The sequence below is a fragment of the Leucoraja erinacea genome, chromosome 37, assembly GCF_028641065.1.
Source record: "Leucoraja erinacea ecotype New England chromosome 37, Leri_hhj_1, whole genome shotgun sequence".
Lineage (NCBI taxonomy): Eukaryota > Metazoa > Chordata > Chondrichthyes > Rajiformes > Rajidae > Leucoraja > Leucoraja erinaceus.
In genome coordinates, this window is record NC_073413.1 from 7,052,146 (window position 1) to 7,074,945 (window position 22,800).

A 22,800-nucleotide genomic window follows, 5' to 3' on the forward strand; every position below is an offset into this window, starting at 1 on the left:
CCGCAGCAACGAGGAGCGGCCTCCAACAGGAAGAAGCCGGGGACTCTGGTGCTACGACTCACCGTCGCCGTCGCGGAGCTGGCCGAGACCGGAGCGGGTGGAGCGGTGGAGGAGCGCTGCCACTGCCGCTGCTGCTGCTGATGCGGAGGCTGCTACTGCGGGTCTGCGGACGGCGGCACCGGGAGCCCGTGGATCCCTGGAGGGAGACCGCTTTTCGGGGCTCCTGCAACGGCGACTTCTCCCGCCCGAGTTGTGGGGTCGAAGAGCTCCTGGAGCGGGGCCTAACACCACTGCCCCGCGCGGCTTGGAACGGCCGCGGGACTCTGCGAGCGCACGCCGGGGTCATTAACACCAAGACCCGGTGTGCGACCTCGCACCACCCGGCGTGGCTTTAATGGCCGCGGGACAATCGCCATCGCCAGCCGGGGGCTTTGACTTTGACTCTGACATCGGGGGGGGGGGGAGAGTGCAGTGGAGAGATAAGTTTTTTTGGCCTTCCATCACAGCTATGTGATGGATGTTTATGTAAAATGTAATTATGTTGTGTCTGGGGTCTATTTGTGTGTAATGTATGGCTGCAGAAACGGCATTTCATTTGGACCTCCAGGGGTCCAAATGACAATTAAATAGACTATTGACTATTGTTGGATCGTACATGGCTTGTATTCACTGGAATTTAGAAGGCAGTGGGGGTGGGAGATTGCAGCCTTCACATGATGGTCCGCCGAATGCAATCAACCTGGCATGCACAATCAAATAGAACAAGTCCTACAACTTTAGGCTGTGCACGCCACACGCAAGAAGAAGAAGAAGAAGGCAGTGGAGGCCAATTCACTGGATGTTTTCAAGAGAGAGTTAGATTTAGCTCTTGGGGATAAAGGAATCGAGAGATGTTGAAGAAGGAACTGCAGATGCTGGAAGATCGAAGGTGTACAAAAATGCTGGAGAAAGTCCACCTCCAGTTTAAATTCCATTTGGACATAAAACTAGAGGTTGTACATAGAATGGATTACGGTATGACATAGTTGGAACCTAAAATTAGGTTCCACTGTACTGTTTTGTACTGTATTAACTTCTAATAAAATGAACAAAGATAAATAAATAAATTCCATTTGGAATATTTTGGAGGACCAAGAAACCGAGAAAAAAACTCAGCGGGTGCAGCAGCATCTATGGAGCGAAGGAAATAGGCAACGTTTCGGCACGAAACGTTGCCTATTTCCTTCGCTCCATAGATGCTGCTGCACCTGCTGAGTTTCTCCAGCATTTCTGTGTACCAAGGAATCAAGAGATAGATTCCATCAAGAGATTCCTTGGTACACAGTCTGATCCATAGAATCATGGGAGAAAAAGCAGGAACGGGGTACTGATTTTAGATGATCAGCCACGATCATATTGAATGGCGGTGCTTGCTCGAAGGGCCGAATGGACTACTCCTGCACCTATTTTTCTATGCTTCTATGTTTCTATGTTCTATGAACCGCAGTCTGTTGTAAATATGGAGATAACATTTGTTTAGAGTCATAGAGTGATACAGTGTGGAAACGAGCCCTTTGGCCAACTTGCCCACACCGGCCAGCATGTCCCTGTTTGTTTTCCCCTAATGGGAAGATGATACTATTTACATTTGAACTGCGGCTTTTTGCATTCCTTTATAATGAATCCCAAACTCTTTCACAGTTAATGTCGTGCTTTTGCTCACTTGTATGATATAAGAAACCTGCCCACCTTTTTTGCAGAGGGCAAACTTGCATAAATAACTTGAAAAATGACGAGGTAATTCATTTAAGTTGTTGGTTGAGGGAAAAATACTGGGCATGGCTTCATGAAGAAATCCCCCAGTCTATAGATAGCATTGTGCAATGTTGAAGTAGCTGGGCCTTAATGTCTTTCCACATGTTCTTTGGGACTGAATTGGACTTGTTGGGGGTAGATGCTAAGAGGTTCTTTCTTCAGTTAGGAGTCTTGGTATGCCTTTATTTCTCACATGTACCAATGTACAGGTACGTTGAAATTCATTTCTATATACAGTATTACAATACCTAAGCACTCTGTCTCCGACCGGAAGGCATTGCAGAGGGTGGTGAAAATTGCCCAACGCATCACCGGTTCCTCGCTCCCCTCCATTGAGTCTGTCCAAAGCAAGCGCTGTCTGTGGAGGGCGCTCAGCATCGCCAAGGACTACTCTCACCCCAACCATGGACTGTTTACCCTCCTACCATCCGGGAGGCGCTAGAGGTCTCTCCGTTGTCGAACCAGCAGGTCGAGGAACAGCTTCTTCCCGGCGGCTGTCACTCTACTAAACAACGTACCTCGGTGATGCCAATCACCACCCCCCCCCCCCCCCGGTCACTTATTATGTCGGGGAGATGCTAAATGCATTTTGTTGTCTCTGTACTGTACACTGACAATGACAATTCAAATTGAATCTGAATCTGAAGATACATATTAGATAAGCATCTCAGTTCCAATGTAGCACACTGATACAGTATATAGCCTATGACCTGTTTTGTGTTTTATGCTTCCAGGCCACGAGACGGACTTTGACTGGGAAACATATTTAATAGACTCTGGCACTGTGGCAGCCCCTGCTAGTCTCTTTATTCGGGTGAGTGATGAGGACTATTTTCTTATGTGACTTTTGTTTAAATTAATTAAATTCCTGCAGCTTTATTGGCATGTTGCTGCCACAACACGATAAATATACAATAAACCATAATGGAATAAATGATCCACCCATACGTTCCTGCCCGGTCCCTCGGGTCAGCTGGTCAGCTGCTCCTGGAGGTACCGAGGTCTAGTCGGAGGCTCAGAGGGGATAGAGCCTTCTCTGTTGCTGCTCCGGCACTCTGGAACACCCTGCCGTTGCACATCAGACAGGCCCCCTCACTGTCCATCTTCAAATCCAGTGTTAAAACACATTTGTACTCCCTGGCTTTTGACCATGCCTGAGGCTTTGCTTCTGTTTGTGGTGTTTTTGATGTTTCTTTATTTTACATGTCTTTTCCTACTATTTCTTTTGATTGTTATTTTTGGTGTGTATTAACTTTTTTGTCAATGATTAGTGATGTACAGCACTTTGTTGCAGCTATGTTTGCTTTTAAAGTGCTCTATAAATAAAATTATTATTATTATTATTATTATTATCAATTATACCATGTAACCTGACCATAGCAATGGAAGCTGAAGCAGTCTAGTCCTGAGGGAGTGCAAAGCTCCAGGGGAGCTATCTTTCAGATTCAACAATAAAATTTGCCCCATCTTTACGAGGATGTTGCCAGGACTCTAGGGACGGATCTACACAGAGAGGCTGAGCAGTCTACGATACTATCCCTTGGAGCACAGGAGGATGAAGGGTGGTCTTATCGAGGTGTACAAAGTCATGAGAGGAATAGATTGGGTAGATTCACAGGGTCTCTTGCCCAGAGTAGGAGAATCAAGAACCAGAGGACATAGCTTTAAGGTGAGGAGGGAAAGATTTAATATGGATCTGAGTGGAAACCTTTTCACACAAAGTATGATGTGTGTATGGAACGAGCTGCTGGAGGTAGTTGAGGCAGGTACTATTGCAACGTTCAAGAAACATTTAGACGGGTACATGAATAGGACAAGTTTAGAGGGATATGGGCCAAACGCAGGCAGGTGGGACTATTGTAGATGGGGCATGTTGGTTGGTGTGGGCAAGTTGGGCTAATGGGTCTGTTTCACGCTGACTCTATGATCTACCTTCTCTGGTGGATTATAATAGTTCTTGTGTTATTCAGCGAGGAACAAGGGTGTGTTATGCTATGTGCTCATTTATAATTATACTACAGCAAGTATCACGAAATGGATGATTGGGTAATGACCACATTATGTATAGGACCTTGTGGCAACCTTAGTTACAAACCCGGAGATCCAACGCACCTTGTTTCACTGATGTATTTTGGTCGCAGAATACAATTTTGAACTTGAATTAGGGCTGATTTTCTGAGCAGATAGCAGCGGTAGTTAGGAAAATGCTCTGCCTTAAAGTTACAGATGAATTAAGTGATAGGAGAGAATTAAGCCATTCGGCCCATCAAGTCTACTCCGCCATTCAATGATGGCTGATCTATCTCTCCTTCTCAACCCCATTCTCCTGCCTTCTCCCCATAACCCTTAACACCCGTACTAATCACGAATATCAATCTCTGCCTTAAAAACATCAATTGATTTGGCCTCTACAGCCCACTGTTATTGTCCTTCAGCCTGTAGACGGGTTTTTAGCCGAAAATTCACCTATTCCGTTTCTCCAGAGATGCTGCCTGACCAGCCGAGTATTTTTTGGAGACAAACAGCACGCCGGTCCATCAAGTCCGTGCCGACCAATGATCGCCGCACATTAACACTATCCTAAACACACTAGGGACAACTTACACTTAACCTAATGAACCTTCAAACTTGTACGTCTTTTGGGTGTGGGAGGAAATCAAAGATCTCAGAGAAAAGATTCAGATTCAATTTTAATTGTCATTGTCAGTGTACAGTACAGAGACAACAAAATGCATTTAGACAACGAAAAACCCACGTGGAGAGAACGTACAAACTCCGTACAGACAGCACCCGTAGTCGGGATCGAACCCGGGTCACTAACGCTGCAAGGCAGCGACTCTACCGCTGCGCCACCGTTACACGTTACTCCAGCCTTTTGTGTCTGATCTTCAGAAGAACAATATCGTCTGATTTTACAAGTGCTACAAGCCCGTGGTGTGATGCGCTGGTTGTCCCCTTATTTCTCAGGACATTCCATATCACGGTTTTGAGCCCGGGATGAAGCTGGAGGCTGTCGACCTGATGGAGCCTCGCTTGATCTGTGTGGCCACCATCACCCGTGTGGTGAACCGCCTGCTGAAGATCCATTTTGATGGGTGGGACGATGAGTATGATCAGTGGGTGGACTGCGAATCGCCAGATGTGTATCCAGTAGGCTGGTGTGAGCTTACGGGCTATCAACTTCAAGAGCCTGTAGCACCAGGTAAGATGTCAAAAAAATTGCTTCTCCTTTGGAGACCATCTCTTCATGCAAACATAAGCATTCATCTCTGTGCAGGAAGGAACTGCAGATGCTGGTTTAAACTGCCGATGGGCACAAAATGCTGGAGTAACTCAGCGGGACAGGCAGCATCTCTGGCCAGAAGGAATGATAAGACCATGTCTTAACAAAAAACAACCCGGGCCTGTATCCACCTATAGAAACATAGAAAATAGGTGCAGGAGGAGGCCATTCGGCCCTTCGAGCCTGCACCGCCATTCAATATGATCATGGCTGATCATCCAACTCAGTATCCCGTACCTGCCTTCTCTCCATACCCCCTGATCCCCTTAGCCACAAGGGCCACATCTAACTCCCTCTTAAATATAGCCAATGAACTGTGGCCTCAACTACCTTCTGTGGCAGAGAGTTCCAGAGATTCACCACTCACTCCCCAGGCTTTGTCCTGCCCCTCCTCTCTTCCAGCTTTTTTCCCCGCCCCACCACAATCAGGCTGACGAAGGGTCTCGACCCAAAATGTCACCTATCCATGTACTCTACGAATGTTTGATCCTGACTACGGGTGCTGTCTGTACGGAGTTTAACATTCTCCCTGTGACTGCGTGGGTTTTCTCCAGGTGCCCCGGTTTCCTCCCACACTCCAAAGATGCACAGGTTTGTAGGTTAATTGTGACGATAGACAATAGGTGCAGGAGTAGGCCATTCGGCCCTTCGAGCCAGCACCGCCATTCAATGTGATCATGGCTGATCATCCCTAATCAGTACCCCGTTCCTGCCTTCTCCCCATATCCCCTGACTCTGCTATTTTTAAGAGCCCTATCTAACTCTCTCTTGAAAGCATCCAGAGAACCTGCCTCCACCGCCCTCTGAGGCAGAGAATTCCACAGACTCCCCACTCTCTGTGAGAAAAAATGTTTCCTCGGCTCCGTTCTAAATACCTTACTCCTTATTCTTAAACTGTGGCCCCTGGTTCTGGACTCCCCCAACATCGGGAACATGTTTCCTGCCTCTAGCTTGTCCAAACCCTTAACAATCTTATGTTTCAATGAGATAGCCTCTCATCCTTCAAAACTCCAGAGTGTATTATACAAGTCCAGCCGTTCCATTCTCTCAGCATATGACAGTCCCGCCATCCTGGGAATTAACCTTGTAAACCTACACTGCACTCCCTCAATAGCAAGAATGTCCTTCCTCAAATTAGGGGACCAAAACTGCGCACAATACTCCAGGTGTGGTCTCACTAGGGCTCTGTACAACTGATAGGAGCAAAGAAGGACCTCTTTGCTCCTATATTCGACAACTCTTGTTATAAAGGCCAACATGCCATTCGCTTTTTTCACTGCCAGCTCTACCTGCATGCTTACTTTCATAGACTGATGAACAAGGACCCCCAGATCCCATTGTACTTCCCCTTTTCCCAACTTGACGCCATTTAGATAGTAATCTGCCTTCCTGTTTTTGCTACCAAAGTGGATAACCTTACATTTATCCGCATTAAACTTCATCTGCCATGCATCTGCCCACTCCCCCAACCTGTCCAAGTCACCCTGCATTCTCACAGCATCCTCCTCACAGTTCACACTGCCACCCAGCTTTGTGCCATCTGCAAATTTGTAGATGTGTAAATTGTCCCCAGTGTGTAAACTGTCCCTAGTGTGTTGGATAGAACTAGTGCACTGGGTGATTGTTGGTCAGCATGGGCCAAAGGGCCTGTTTACACACTGTATTTCTAAACTAAACTAAAGAATTTACTTAGAATGGTAGAGAATAGTGCCACTGCTGAAGTAATGTGCACATATCTGGTTACACAGTGGCACAGCTAGTAAATCTACCTCGCAGCTCCAGTGACGGGTTCACTTCTGATCTTGGCCTCTGTGTGGGTTTCCTCCAGGTGCTCTGGTTTCCTCCCACATTCTAAGGATGTGCATGCTTGTAGGTTAATGGGCCACTGTGAATGTCCTCCAGTGTGTAGGTGAATGGTTCATGTTTGTGTACCAGGTGAATGGTGGAGTCTGGAGGAAACATAGAAACATAGAAATTAGGTGCAGGAGTAGGCCATTCGGCCCTTCGAGCCTGCACCGCCATTCAATATGATCATGGCTGATCATCCAACTCAGTATCCCGTACCTGCCTTCTCTCCATACCCCCTGATCCCCTTAGCCACAAGGGCCACATCTAACTCCCTCTTAAATATAGCCAATGAACTGGCCTCAACTACCCTCTGTGGCAGAGAGTTCCAGAGATTCACCACTCTCTGCATGAAAAAAGTTCTTCTCATCTCGGTTTTAAAGGATTTCCCCTTTATCCTTAAGCTGTGACCCCTTGTCCTGGACTTCCCTAACATCGGGAACAATCTTCCTGCATCTAGCCTGTCCAACCCCTTAAGAATTTTGTAAGTTTCTATAAGATCCCCTCTCAATCTTCTAAATTCTAGAGAGTATAAACCAAGTCTATCCAGACTTTCTTCATAAGACAGTCCTGACATCCCAGGAATCAGTCTGGTGAACCGTCTCTGCACTCCCTCTATAGGACGTTGATGGGGATGTCCAATAAGACTAGAGATCTCAACCTGTGGCCCAGATAGACACAAGTTAGGCACACAATGCTGGAGTAACTCAGTGGGACAGGCAGCATCTCTGGTGAGAAGGAATGGGTGACGTTTCAGGTCGAGACCCATTACACCGTCTGAAGAAGGGTCTCGACCCTATACGTCACCCATCCCTACTCGCCAGAGATGCTGCCTGTCCCGCTGAGTTACTCCAGCATTTTGTGTCTTTATCTTTGGTTTAAACCAGCAGTTCCTTCCTGCCCAGATAGATATGCTGTTTACCCTAATTACAGCTTCTTTCATTTAAGATTTCTTTACTTTGTACGCAGCTTCTGAAAAACAGGCAGCAGAAACCAACAAGTCGAAGAAGTCGAAGAAGAAACGTAAGTCTCCACACTGATCCTCTTTCAGTTTTGTGCTTCATTGAATGTTGCCCGGAAATATGAATCTGACTGTCCCCTTGGTTAGATTCGGCTTGATATCTTGCTCCCACACCTTGTACTTCCTTATCTCTGAGTCTCCCTCTCCCCTGACTCTCAGTCTGATGAAGGATCTCGACCTGAAACGTCACCCTTTCCTTCTATCCAGAGATGCTGCCTGTTCCGTTGAGTTTTTTTTATTCGTGTGGCAAATTTCACTGTACCAATTGGTGCACGTGACAATAAATGTCTCTTGAATCTTGAGTTACTCTAGAGTTTTGTTGTATCCATCGTAGATGGGGCATGTTGGTGGGCAGGGACCGAAAGGCCAGTTTCCATGCTGTATGACTCTAACTTTCATTAGTTCAAGTTCAAGTGAGTTTATTGTCATGTGTCCCTGATAGGACAATGAAATTCTTGCTTTGCTTCTGCACAACAGAACATAGTAGGCATTGACTACAGAACAGATCAGTGTGTCCATATACCATTATATACAGATATACACACATGAATAAATAAACTGATAAAGTGCAAATAACAGATAATGGGCTATTAATGATCAGAGTTTTGTCCGAGCCAGGTTTAATAGCCTGAGGGCTGTGGGGAAGTAGCTATTCCTGAACCTGGATGTTGTAGACGTCAGGCTCCTGTACCTTATACCTGAAGGTAGCGGGGAGATGAGTGTGTGGCCAGGATGGTGTGGGTCCTTGATGATACTGCCAGCCTTTTTAAGGCAGCGACTGCGATAAATCCCCTTGATGGAAGGGAGGTCAAAGCCGATGATGGACTGGGCAGTGTTAAAATTAGAATAATGTTGAAACCTTTGCTGTCCCGACTGCTCCAATTTCTAATTTCTCTATAAAGATTTTTTTCCGGACCCGAAATGTCGCTTGCCGATTCCCTCCATAGATGCTGCCTGCCCTGCTGAGTAACTCCAGCACTTTGTGTGTTTGCTCTAATTTCTCTTTGAGTGGTTTACTCCACTGTGCATGACTGCCACAAAGAAACAATCAAATTCCAAATAGCACAAGTTTTTGTGTTTAATCAACAGTTAAATAGTGCTGGACAAAAGTGCTGGAGAAACTCAGCGGGTGAGGCAGCATCTATGGAGCGAAGGAAATAGGCGACGTTTCGGGCCTAAACCCTTCTTCAGCTTCGGAGGGAGGAGGAGAACTTCTTCAAAGTAAATAGTGCTACATTAAATAGAGCCCAGATCTAACTGGCCAGAAATTAAAATTAATTGACTTTGTTATGCATGAAATGGGGCTGCTGTTATAAAGCAATGGTTGAGAGGGAAAAACATGAGCCACCATCAAATGGCAGTACGGACTCAATGGGCCTAATGCTGCTCCAATGTTTTATGAACTGATACAACAAGAAATCCAGGTAATTTAGTTTAAGGCAGTACAGATGCAGCTAGTTGGATGCTAATTGTTCTGGTTCATGTCGGTGCATATTGATTGTTAAATTGAATGTACAAGAAGCTGCCTCTTGTTTGATGCATAGAAACATAGAAATTAGGTGCAGGAGTAGGCCATTTGGCCCTTCGAGCCTGCACCACCATTCAACATGATCATGGCTGATCATCCAACTCAGTATCCCGTACCTGCCTTCTCTCCATACCCTCTGATCCCCTTGGCCACAAGGGCCACATCTAACTCCCTCTTAAATATAGCCAATGTAATCTATCAACTACCCTCTGTGGCAGAGAGTTCCCAGAGATTCACCACTCTCTGTGTGAAAAAAGTTCTCCTCATCTCGGTTTTAAAGGATTTCCCCCTTATCCTGAAGCTGTGTAGATATGTTGGTGGAGCCTTCTGCTGGGGTCCCAGCATGTTGATTCATGGTGAGATTTGGTTGTCCCTACACTGCCTTCTATGGGAGAGACGAGACAATGGGAGCAGGAGTAGGCCACCAGGCCCTTCAATCCTTCAATACGATCATGGTTGATCTACGCTGGCCTGACCTCCTCGTCCGTGCCAGTTCCCCATGAAGAAGGGTTTCGGCCCGAAACGTCACCTATTTCCTTCGCTCCATAGATGCTGCTGCACCAGCTGAGTTTCTCCAGCACTTTTGTCTCAAGATTCAAGATTCAAGATTCAAGATTCAATTTAATTGTCATTTGGGCCCCTTGAGGTCCAAACGAAATGCCGTTTCTGCAGCCATACATTACAAACAAATAGACCCAAGGCACAACATAATTTACATAAACATCCATCACATCGCTGTGATGGAAGGCCAAAAAAACTTATCTCTCCACTGCACTCCCCCCCCCGATGTCAGAGTCAAAGTCAAAGCCCCCGGCTGGCGATGGCGATTGTCCCGCGGCCATTAAAGCCACGCCGGGTGATGCAAGGTCGCACACCGGGTCTTGGTGAAGCTTCTTGGATGCGGCCTTAATAGATTACAGCCAACTTAATGCGGCATTCCAACATGAAATGGTTCCCCACCCATGATCTAGGATATTCGCCATCCAGCCCATGCCCTCTTCTCACTGTTGCTGTTGGGCAAGAGGAACACAGGTCTGAAACAGAACACAGGCTACTTCTCGATAACTATCAGGTTTCTTGAATCGACCTGCACAACCCTAATCCCACCTCAGCAACAGAATTCAACAGACCACCTCTTGCACTACCATGGACTTTCCTGTGTAGTTTTGCACTAAGCTCTTATATTAGACACTTTTTCTTTTCACTTTCTTGTACAATTTATGTGTAGCTTGTGTATAATTTATATTTCTGTGTCTTGCTGTGTCTATGTGCCTGTGATGCTACTGGTGCTAGAGAAACAAGCAACTGCAGATGCTAGTTTATACCAAAAAAAAAGACACAAAGTGCTGGAGTAACTCAACGGGTCAGGCAGCATCTGTGGGTAAACTGGAAGCTTCAAGTCCGGGAGTCAGTGTGAAGAAGGGTCCCGACCCAAAACATCATCTATCCATGTGTAAGAAAGAACTGCAGATGCTGGTTTAAATCGAAGGTAGACACAAAATGCTGGAGTAACTCAGCGGGTGAGGCAGCATCTCTGTAGAGAAGGAATGGGCGACGTTTTGTGGTGAGAAATGAAAAAAGAAGGATCTCGGCCCATCGCCTATCCTTGTTCTCCAGAGATGCTGCCTGAGATGCTGAGTTACTCCAGAACATCGTGCCTTTTCCTGGGATGAAAATAACTTTCCCACTTCATCCTTGCAGAGAAGGGGACGCCGTTGGTGAACCAAGGAATGAAGGAGCAGCCAGAGGCATTACTCAACACAAAAAGAAAGGAGGAACCGACTGAAGATGAAAGTAAGAAAAACCATGTCTTCTGTTATAAAAACAAGTTGGAAGCAACTGCAGGTTAGTCAGCACCTAAAGGAGAAAATACTAGAGATGGGTTTTATATATAGTGGCCATGTTGAGTGGCCATTCAAATGTCAGACAGGATAACAAAAATTGTAGAAGGTTGAGAAGAATTTGTACAATACCAAGAGCGATAAATTATTGTCAATACTCTGATGAAGTAGTTGTATTATTATTATTATACGGAACATACGTGGAGCAGAATTAGGCCACTCTCATCTCCCCCCCCCCCCCCCCCCCCCCCCTCAAGATTGCTTCTCTAAATAACGAGACCTTGATCAATCTGATTGTAATCAATTCTCCACATTCCTGTTTACAATGACGACCTTTCATTCCTTATTCAAGAATCTATCTACCTCTATCTTGAAAACATTCCGCTTCCTTTGAGGACGAGAATTCCAAAGAGACTCAAAGCTCCGAGAAATAACAATTTGCTGATTTGTCTTAAATTGGCCACTTCTAATTTTTTTTTTTTTTTTTTTAATAAAATATATAAGCCATCGCCCTTAACTGTAAAAGAAGCATTCTGTACCCACATAGTCCAGTGGTTCTTAACCTTTTTGGCATACGTACGCACATAAGCGAACAAAATACTGTGTGTGGTATGTACCTTTGTAAGGTTCCTAAACATGGGCTTAACAAGTGAATATGTTATTTCCCTATGTCCCCTGGTAAAGCCCCAAATGACCCCCACACTGGGGTCTCCACTCCCAGGTTAAGAACCACTGACCTGGACGATACCTCACAGGGATTTCTAATGTCTCAGACAAGCTTCCATCTCACTCTTTCAATTCTAGTGGAGACGCCCGGAATGTCCAGCCTTTCCTTGTAAGATAAGCTGTTCATTGCAGGTATTAATCTAGTAATAATAATAATAATGTTTATTTATATAGCACTTTTCAACAAAACCAGTATTTGAACCAAAGTGCTTTACAGATGCAAATGTGAACTGCTTATAAACTGAAGTGTTGTGGGCTTAACTCAACGAAACACCAGTGAAGGGAGGTAGCCATGTGATAATCCCAATGATATACTTGCATCTATATCATCAGTTTTTTTTATGTACTGACTGGTTAGCATGTTGGTTGCTTATTATTGCATATGGAGTTAGTTATTGTTCTTAGCATAAGCGTGCATATACATGCAGTATAGATACTAGGTAGACACAAAATGCTGGAGTAACTCAACGGGTGAGGCAGCATCTCTGGAGAGAAGGAATGAGTGACGTTTTAGGTCGAGACCCTTCTGACACAGTTTAGATACTGCTCTGGGCTTGGTCTTCTTGGTTGAGCACTTATCCTGGTGTTATAGCACCTACTGTACGTCCATGGTCGAGATAAACTCCTCGCTTAGTTCAGAAGATTACCTGAATGACGATAAACATAGAAACATAGAAATTAGGTGCAGGAGTAGGCCATTCGGCCCTTCGAGCCTGCACCGCCATTCAATATGATCATGGCTGATCATCCAACTCAGTATCCCGTACCTGCCTTCTCTCCATACCCTCTGATCCCCTTGGCCACAAGGGCCACAGCTAACTCCCTCTTAAATATAGCCAATGAACTGGCCTCAACTACCCTCTGTGGCAGAGAGTTCCAGAGATTCACCACTCTCTGTGTGAAAAAAGTTCTCCTCATCTCGGTTCTAAAGACTTTCCCCCTTATCCTTAAGCTGTGACCCCTTGTCCTAGACTTCCCCAACATCGGGAACAATCTTCCTGCATCTAGCCTGACCAACCCCTTAAGAATTTTGTAAGTTTCTATAAGATCCCCTCTCAATCTCCTAAATTCTAGAGAGTATAAACCAAGTCTATCCAGTCTTTCTTCATAAGACAGTCCTGACATCCCAGGAATCAGTCTGGTGAACCAGTGAAAGAGTTGCTTCCTTACAGCACCTGAGACCCGGGTTCGATCCCGACTACGGGCGCTGTCTGTACGAGTTTGTACGCTCTCCCTGTGACAGCGTGGGGTTTTTCCGGGCGCTCCGGTTTCCTCTTGCATTCCAGAGAAGTACAGGCTTGTAGGTTAATTGGCTTCTGTAAATTGCCTCTAGTTTGTAGGATAGAACTAGTGTGCGGACTCGGTGGGCCGAAGGGCCTGTTTCCACGCTGTATCTCTAAAAAAACATACCAAAGGTGTGGAAACGTGGGTTACGAATATAGAACGCTTGGGTAATGCTTTTCAAGAAAAGGTTAGACGTGTGACAAGATTAAAGCCAATGGAGAAATTAGGAAAGATGAGGTCGGGAAGAAATTCAAGAACAAAAAACCAGAGTCGTAAGGTGGAGAGACTCGTGGAGGGAACTCTGGAAGCTGCGGTTGTTAGACATGGAGATGCAATGAAGAAGTGAGGTGACAATGTTAAAGGACTGGGGCTCTGAAAGGTTTGAAGCACTGAAAGAGGTAGAGTAATAAATACAGCATGGAAATAGGCCCTTTGGCCCAAGTCGTCCAGACAGACCAAATTGCCCCATCCAAGCTTGTCCCATTTACACAGTTTGCCCCATACCCCTCGAAACCTTTCCTGTCCATATACCTGCCAAAGTGTATCTTTAAATGCTGCTGCTGTATCTGCCCCAACTGCTGTATCTCCCCCCGGCAGCTTGTTTCGTATATCCATCAGATATAAGCAGTTAAAGCCATGGAGAAATTGGATGTAAAACTCAGACCTTATAAAAAGAAATGACACGTTATTGCAAGGAAATCGGTCTGACGACCAGCTTCTTCCTGTGGCATAACTCTATAGAGTCGTTCAGCAGCTCCCCAGTTGCCAGTATCACAGCAACACCTCCTGATTTGCACTGGTGACCTCTCGAGAGGTCTGTCTCCACACTAGGAGCAGTGAGCTCGCACAGATGAGCTGCAAGTCAACCTCCTGTGTTTGTTTACAAACATATTGAACGGACCAGTCCGAAAAAGTGTCCCTCGACCCGAAACGTCACCCGTTCCTTCTCTCCAGAGACGTCGCCTGACCCGCTGAGTTACTCCAGCATTTGGCGATCCTATCTTCAGTATTGAACAGGCTGAGGGTTTCAGCGAGTTCGGCTCGATTGAGGGAAATATTCCTGTTCTGTGCTTTATCTCCCTCTCTCCCCTCTCTCCCTCTCTCCCTCCCCCCTCCCTCTCCCCCTCTCTCCTCCCCCCTCTCTCCCCCCCCCCCCCTCCCCCCCCCCCTCCCCCTCTCCCCTCTCCCCCTCTCTCTCCCTCCCCCCCCTCTCCCTCTCTCTCCCTCTCTCTCCCTCTCTCTCCCCCCCTCTCTCTCTCTCTCTCTCTCTCTCTCTCTCCCTCTCTCTCCTCTCTCTCCCTCTCTCTCTCCCCCTCTCCCCCTCTCCCCCCTCTCCCCCTCTCTCCCCCTCTCCCCCTCTCCCCCTCTTCCCCCCCCCCCCTCTCCCCCTCTCCCCCTCCCCCCCCCCCCTCTCCCCCTCTCCCCCTCTCTCTCCCTCCCCCTCCCCCTCCCTCCCCCCCTCTCCCCCCCCCCCCCCCCTCCCCCTCCCCCCCTCCCCCCCCCTCCCCCCCCCCCCCTCCCCCCCCCCCCCCTCTCCCCCCTCTCCCCCCTCTCCCCCTCCTCCCTCCTCTCCCCCCTCCCTCCTCTCCCTCCTCTCTCTCCCTCCCCCCCTCTCCCTCCTCTCCCCCCTCTCCCTTCTCTCCCCCCTCTCCCCCCTCTCCCCCCCTCTCCCCCTCCCTCTTTCCCCCCCACTCCCTCCTCTCCCCCCCTCTCCCCCCCTCTCCCCCCTCTCCCCCCCCCTCTCCCCCCCTCTCCCTCCCTCCCCCCCTCACCTCCTCCCCTCTCTTACCCCCCCCTCCTCCCCCCTCCCTCCCCCCCTCTCTTCCCCTCCGTTCTCCTCTCTCCCCCCTCTCCTCCGCTCTCCCCACCCTCCCCCTCTCTCCCTCTCCCCTCCACCCCTCATCCCTCCCTCCCCCACCCGGCCTCAGGCGTCTCTCTCCCCCCCCTTCCCCCTCTCCCCCTCTCTCCCCCTCTCCCCCCCTCTCCCCCTCTCTCCCTCTCTCCCCCTCTCTCTCTCTCTCTCCCTCTCTCCCTCTCTCCCTCTCCTCTCTCCTCTCTCCCTCTCTCTCTCTTCTCTCCCTCTCTCTCCCTCTCTCCCTCTCCCTCTCCCTCTCTCTCCCCCTCCCCATTCATTGCTGTTCAGGTGAAGGAGGAAACCGTTGAGTTAGCAACATCGGCGGATCCCAACAACATGCTGTTCCCTCCGGAAAACCTTAAGCGGGAGCGGGAGGACTGAGCATAGTCGGACTCCGACCACAACCAGCCGGGACTCGGTCACACTCCTGATCCTGTAAGTTTCCTCGGTTGGGGACTGGTCTCGGTGAAGGAATACTGCAGACAGACAGACAGAAGCTCCCAGACTTTGAAGCTGTGTTCAGTGAAGCAAGCTGGTTCAATCTGGCTCGGACTGGATCCAACTATACGTACATACTGGGGCTCTTTTGACACTCCTAAGTCTCCGCTGCCGGAATAAACTATGATTTATTAATAAGAATTGCGCAGTGAAAAGCTGAAGCAGTTCTAGGAGAGTGTTACAAAAGCTGCCGTGCAGACAGTGTTATTTTTCTCTTAAGTCATCGGTATGTCACCCGGTTTCTTTTCAATTGATATTACCACCCATTGTATTATATTAAACAGACGTCCTGATGCAGAGGCCCGCTTGCCCTCTGTCACACCCAAGTGGACAATCTTTGCATGCAAGTGTGGACAACAGATAGACATGAATCATTTAACCACTGGTTGTAAATGTGTAACTCGCTGCTGCTCCAGTGCAGTGTGGAGGTGGTGTCACTGCTGTGGCCAGCAGCGGTAACTGGCTGTATATTTCCTTGTGCAGACCTTTATTCAGACTGGCATCCCTAATCCCTGTATTTGTCCCAGCTATGATCGCGTAATGAGCCGCAAACAGGCGCCCTTGGTCTGTGTTAGAAACATAGAAATTAGGTGCAGGAGTAGGCCATTCGGCCCTTCGAGCCTGCACCGCCATTCAATATGATCATGGCTGATCATCCAACTCAGCATCCCGTACCTGCCTTCTCTCCATACCCCCTGATCCCCTTAGCCACAAGGGCCACATCTAACTCCCTCTTAAATATAGCTATTGTCATCGAAACATAGAGGCATAGAAAATAGGTGCAAGAGTAGGCCATTCGGCCCTTCGAGCCAGCACTGCCATTCAATATGATCATGGCCGATCATCAAAAATCAGTATCCCCGTTCCTGCTTTCTCCCCATATCGCTTAGCCCTAAGAGCTGTATCTAACTCTCTCTTGAATACACCCTCTATTGTAGAGCTCAGTGTACTAAATAGCAGATCCTGGCCACCTCCCGTTCCGTTAAAGTTCTCTGCTTTATGACCACGCGAGGCCGCATAAGTACCACAGCGCATCCCAGAGGCTTTTGAGCTGTTATTTACGCAAAAAAAAAAAAAATCAAATTGCTGAAAAACTCATAATGCCAGGCGGCATCTGTGGAGAGAAATGGACAAGACTGCTTTTACGGGTCAGGGACCCTTCAGACAATGATTCATCCATTACCTCCACAAATGCTACCTGACCTCCTGAGTTCCACCAGGACTTTATATATATATATATATATATATATATATATTTTGTTCAAGATTCCAGCATCTGCTGTTCCTTGTGGTAGATATTCTGAGGCAAGCATCAACAGACCTTGCTGTGGTCAGGTGAGAAAGGTGACGGTGAGGTGAGGGTGATCTGACGGTCACCTGTGGCATGCGTCTGGCCTGATGTCCTCCTGTAGACCATCCCCAGGTAGGGATATTTGGCTCGCTTGATCTGCGTCTCACCCCGAGCCTCGTACTGAGGCTAAATCCAACTTAGAAACATAGAAATTAGGTGCAGGAGTAGGCCATTCGGCCCCTCGAGCCTGCACCGCCATTCAATATGATCATGGCTGATCATCCAACTCAGTATCCCGTACCTGCCTTCTCTCCATACCCCCTGATCCCCTTAGCCACAAGGGCCACATCTAACTCCCTCTTAAATATAGCCAATGAACTGTGGCCTCAACTACCTTCTGTGGCAGAGAGTTCCAGAGATTCACCACTCTCTGTGTGAACTTCACTGCCACTGAAGTGGCTGACACTGGATATCGTCCCAGGATCTGCCCCCTTGTGACTCTGCCCCCTTCGAATAAACGTCCCGATAAGGAAGAGGGGTGGAGTTCTCTTTTTTTTCCCCCCCTTTAGTGAATATTAATAGAGACGAGAAAGGTCGATGAGCATCGGAGACGGATGTAAATATGAAATCTGATTAAGGATATGGAGAAGCTGTATATGAAGGGCAGCAGGGTGGCGCAGCGGTAGAGTTGCTGCCTTGCGGTGCCGGAGACCCGACTACGGGTGCTGTCTGCGCGGAGTTTGTCCATTTCCCCGTGAACGAGTGGGTTTCCTCCAGGATCTTCGGTTTCCTCCCACACTCCAAAGACGTAACCAGCTTTGCAGGTTAATTGGCTTGGCGTGAAAGTAAGGATTGTCCCGAGTGTGTGTAGGATAGTGTCGATGTGTGCGGGGATCGCTGGCTGCCACTGGATCTTTAAACTAAAAGAATCTGCCATTACGGTAACTATATACCGCTGTTTGCGGACCACAGTGTGATTGTCGACCTGAAGGCTGCATCCCCTTCCAATGATCCAAGCACACACAGTTGAGGCTGATGCTCTATTGCAATGCTGAAGGCTTGCAGTTGTGTCAGATGCCAGGACACGTGGATGGCATGTTTAGTTTAGTTTCAGTTTAGTTACAGCGCGGAAACAGTCCCTTTCGGCCCATCGTGTCCACGCCAGCCAGCCATCCCTGCACACTAACACTATCCTACACACACTAGGGGCAATTTTTACATTTACACCAAGCCAATTAACCTACATACCTGCACGCCTTTGGAGTGTGGGAGGAAACCGAAGATCTCGGAGAAAACCCACGCAGGTCACGGGGAGAACGTGCAAACTCCGTAGAGACAGCACCCGTAGTCGGGATCGAACCCGACGTTGCGTTCGCTGTAATGCCCCTGTCCCACTTAGGAAACCTGAACGGAAACCTCTGGAGACTTTGCGCCCCACCCAAGGTTTCCGTGCGGTTCCCGGAGGTTTTCGTCAGTCTCCCTACCTGCTTCCACTACCTGCAACCTCCGGGAACCTACGGAAACCTTGGGCGGGGCGCGAAGTCTCCAGAGGTTTCCGTTCAGGTTTCCTAAGTGGGACAGGGGCATAAGGCAGCAACTCCCCCTCTGCGTACTATGCCGCCCCTCGGAACGAATGTGCAGGAAGGAACTGCAGGTGCTGGTTATACACTGAAGATAGACTCAAAATGCTGGAGTAAAGAGGCTGGACAGGCAGAATCAGTGATGCTGCCGGTCCCGCTGAGTTACTTCAGCATTTTTTTGTCTCACTTGGATAGGATGTTATACTGAAGGTCTGTCTATTGTCAGGTGGATGTTGAAGGGTCCTATGGTACTGCTTCAGTGAAGCATGAGAGAGATTCCACCTGCGGCTGATCCCTTGATCAAGGTCATTGAAGGTGTACTTGGTCGATTTAACATTGTGGTGGGAATGAATTGTCTATTGCATTGCCTACATCATAACTGTACTGCACAAGGTTTTTGTTTTTTTAAATCAGCTATAAAGCTCCCTGTGGTCCTGAGGTTGTGTCAGGAGCTGCGGAAATACAGGTTTTTGATCTGGGGAGGGAGAAAAGTTCCGCATTTTTTTTTTTTTAGAGAAACTCAAGATTTATAATGTTGGTTGCAAATAGAAGTTAAAAAGCGGCTGAACGGCCTGTCCCACTTACGTGATTTTTTTTTTTTTTTAATGGCGACTTGCCAGCACCCGTCATAGTCTCAGCAGGTGGCCGAAAGTTTTCAACATGTTGAAAACCCAGCGGAGACCAGAAAAAGGTTCGACTCTTCGGGCGACTACTCACGGCCATACAGGCGTCACCCCATGACATGTCGACGCGTGATCGCGAATAGTCGCCCAAAGAGTCGTGCCTTTTTCTGGGCGCCGCTGGGTTTTCAACATGTTGAAAACTTTCGGCCACCTGCTGCAACTATGATGGGTGCCGGCAAGTCTCTGAAAAAAAGTGGGACCCGCCCTTGTGAGATTAAAATGTGGGGCCCACTTGGAGATGCCTCCGTGTTTTATTAATGGCTTTTAAAGCATTTCCAATGTTGTGCAAAGCTGACACGCAAGTCCGTCATTAAATTACTGATTCCCAAATGATCTCTGAAAGCCTGATAAATTGGGCTAAGTGGCATTTTTACAAACATCAGCCGAATAATTTGAAGGCTGAGACACAATTATGGGAACAAATACCACGGTCTTAATAATTTGACAATCGGAAATGCTCGTTCCGGGCACGCTGAGAATGTCACACCTCAGATTCTTGCATTGACCCGTCCAGTATTAGTCCTACATCTCCCTGTTGTGCATTCAATTGTCTATGAAATGTACCATCTCCCAGTATCATGTTACTGATGGGGATCATTCCCTGTGAAATAATTTCTCCTCTGGTGCTTCCATGTATTTTAAATGTATTTATTGTCCGCAAATGTCTGCGGGTGGGCTGGAGATGGTCCAGCTCGTATGACTGAGCAAATGGTCTTGGCTGCAGCTGTTTTTATTCAGAAAGCAAATTAAAAATTAAACTGCGAGTGCTGTTTATTAAAACAAAAACTGGAAATGCTGGTAATTCATAGCCTCCGTGCAACATGAAATGGTTAATATTACAGATCGGGGGGACATTTTCAAGGGTAGAATTTGAGTTGAAATCCATATGGGACAGTGGGGCTGGAAATGTGAATGAGGAGGTGTGATTGTGAATGAGTGAAGAAGGGTCTCGACCCAAAACGTTGCCTATTTCCTTCGCTCCGTAGATGCAGCCTCACCCAATGAGTTTCTCCAGCATTTTTGTCTACCTTCAGATTCAGATTCAGATTCAATTTTAATTGTCATTGTCAGTGTACAGTACAGAGACAACGAAATGCATTTAGCATCTCCCTTGAAGAGCGACATAGCAAACGATTTGAATAAATAATAATAAGTGTCCGGGGGGGGGGGGGGTGGTGATTGGCAGTCACCAAGGTACGTTGTTGAGTAGAGTGACAGCCGCCGGAAAGAAGAGTGAATGCGGCTGCAGGTTTCAAGTCCGAGCCCCTTTGTTCTGGCCTAAAATGTTACTCTGATCCCCTCTCCAAACCTGCTGCCTGAACTGCTGAGTGTTTCCTGTGTTTTCTGATTTTATTTTCTGAAAGCAGTCTCTTTAAAGCTGCTAGCAAATGGGATAACCTGGAACCGGTGTGAACAGGTGATCGATGGTTAGCATGGACTTGATGGGCTGAAGGGACCACTTCCATGCTTTATATCCAGACTAAACTAAATAGGGATAACACTAACTTCTCCCTTTACTGACTGGCACACTCATTTTCCTACGAGTGAACGAAAGTTGTAGGTAAATAATGTATATCAAGCAACACCAGCCAGTAACTGCAGATCTGAGCAGTGTCATAAAACTCGGTGGGTTGAAGGGCCTACTTCCCTGCTGTACACCAGGGAGACCAGCCCGTCAACCCACCATGTTCGTGCCGACCACCAATAATCCATTGGTAGACAAAAATGCTGGAGGAGCTCAGCGGGTGAAGCAGCATCTGTGGAGAGAAGAAATAGGGTCTTCCAGGGCCTCATAGAAACATAGAACATAGGTGCAGGAGTAGGCCATTTGGCCCTTCGAGCCTGCACCGCCTTTCAATATGATCATGGCTGATCATCCAACTCAGTATCCCGTACCTGCCTTCTCTCCATACCCCCTGATCCCTTTAGCCACAAGGGCCACATCTAACTCCCTCTTAAATATAGCCAATGAACTGGCCTCAACTACCTTCTGTGGCAGAGAATTCCACAGATTCACCACTCTGCATAAAAAATGATCCTAAAAGACTTCCCTCTTATCCTTAAACTGTGACCCCTATCCTGCACACCAAGGACAATTCACAATTTTTACCAAAGCCAATTAAATTACACACCTGCACGTCTTTGGAGTGTGGGAGGAGACCAGAGGACCTGGAGAAAACCCACGCGGTCACGGGGAGAACGTACAAACTCCGTATAGGCAGCACCCATAATTGAATGAATGAATTAATTTATTGGCCAAGTATTCACATACAAGGAATTTGCCTTAATGCTCCGCCTGCAATTGACAACATGACATACAGTGGCAGTTAGGAATGACACATAAAACATTAATAAAAACCACCCACACTACACTGCTGGCAGGGCTGCAATGAAAAGAGTATTTGGAGTATTATTAAACATTAATAATAAAACGTTATCGATTAAACAATTTAATTAGGATCGGACCCGGGTCTCCAGCGCTGTAAGGCAGCAACTCCACTGCTGTGCCACCGTTCTTTGCTCTGTGTACAGCAGCTAGCAGGTTCCGAGGCATTGGTCCTCGTTGTGGTTGCAATTGAGTTGTGGACTTGCGCAGATCTTGACGACACAATGGCACAACTGGTAGATCTCCAGCGACACGCGATGAATCATGAGCTCGGGCGTGGGTTGTGTGGAGTTTGCCCATTCTCCCCGTGACTATGGGCTTCCCCCGCGGGTTCTGCCTTCCTCCCACGTCCCAAAGAAAAGTTGGTTGGCAGGTTAAGTGTCTTCTGTAAATTTCCCCCAGTGTGTGTGGTTGAGTGGCAAAATTTGGGGAAAGTTGCTGAAACTCTCAGTGGGTCAGGCAACATCTATGGAAAGAGAGAGTGCAAACAAATCACTTGATGTCAACCTAGATCCTAGCACTTTGTTTTAGACAATAGACAATAGGTGCAGGAGTAGGCCATTCGGCCCTTCGAGCCAGCACCACCATTCAATGTGATCATGGCTGATCATCCCCAATCAGTACCCCGTTCCTGCCTGCTCCCCATATCCCCTGACTCCGCTATTTTTAAGAGCCCTATCTAGCTCTCGCTTGAAAGCATCCAGAGAACCGGCCTCCACCGCCCTCTGAGGCAGAGAATTCCACAGACTCACCACTCTCTGTGAGGAAAAAGTGTTTCCTCGTCTCCGTCCTAAACGGCTTACTCCTTACTCTTAAACTGTGGCCCCTGGTCCTGGACTCCCCCAACATCGGCAACATGTTTCCTGCCTCTAGCGTGTCCAAGTCCTTAACAATCTTACAGGTTTCAATGAGATCCCCTCTCATCCCTCTAAACTCCAGAGTGTACAAGCCCAGCTGCTCCATTCTCTCAGCATATGACAGTCCCGCCATCCCGGGAATTAACCTAGTAAACCTACGCTGCACTCCCTCAGTAGCAAGAATGTCCTTCCTCAAATTAGGGGACCAAAACTGCACACAATACTTCAGGTGTGTGCAGACCTTTTATTTTGTCTGTGCAGCATCTGCAGTATTTTGCTTTTGGTCCATCTTGAAACATTGCGATGGGATTTTGTGCATGTTTGCAGT

The 22,800-nt window shown here is 47.6% G+C and overlaps 1 protein-coding gene across 1 annotated transcript in view; it reads left to right on the plus strand.

The window, feature by feature from the left end:
* LOC129713865 (lethal(3)malignant brain tumor-like protein 2) overlaps positions 1-22,800 on the plus strand; it is a 48,238-nt gene that overhangs the window by 20,238 nt on the left and 5,200 nt on the right. Inside the window, exons 13-16 of the mRNA XM_055663219.1 lie at positions 2,529-2,608; positions 4,762-4,996; positions 7,892-7,945; positions 11,173-11,265. Coding sequence (XP_055519194.1) covers positions 2,529-2,608; positions 4,762-4,996; positions 7,892-7,945; positions 11,173-11,265 — 462 coding nt within the window. The remainder of the gene's footprint in view (positions 1-2,528; positions 2,609-4,761; positions 4,997-7,891; positions 7,946-11,172; positions 11,266-22,800) is intronic.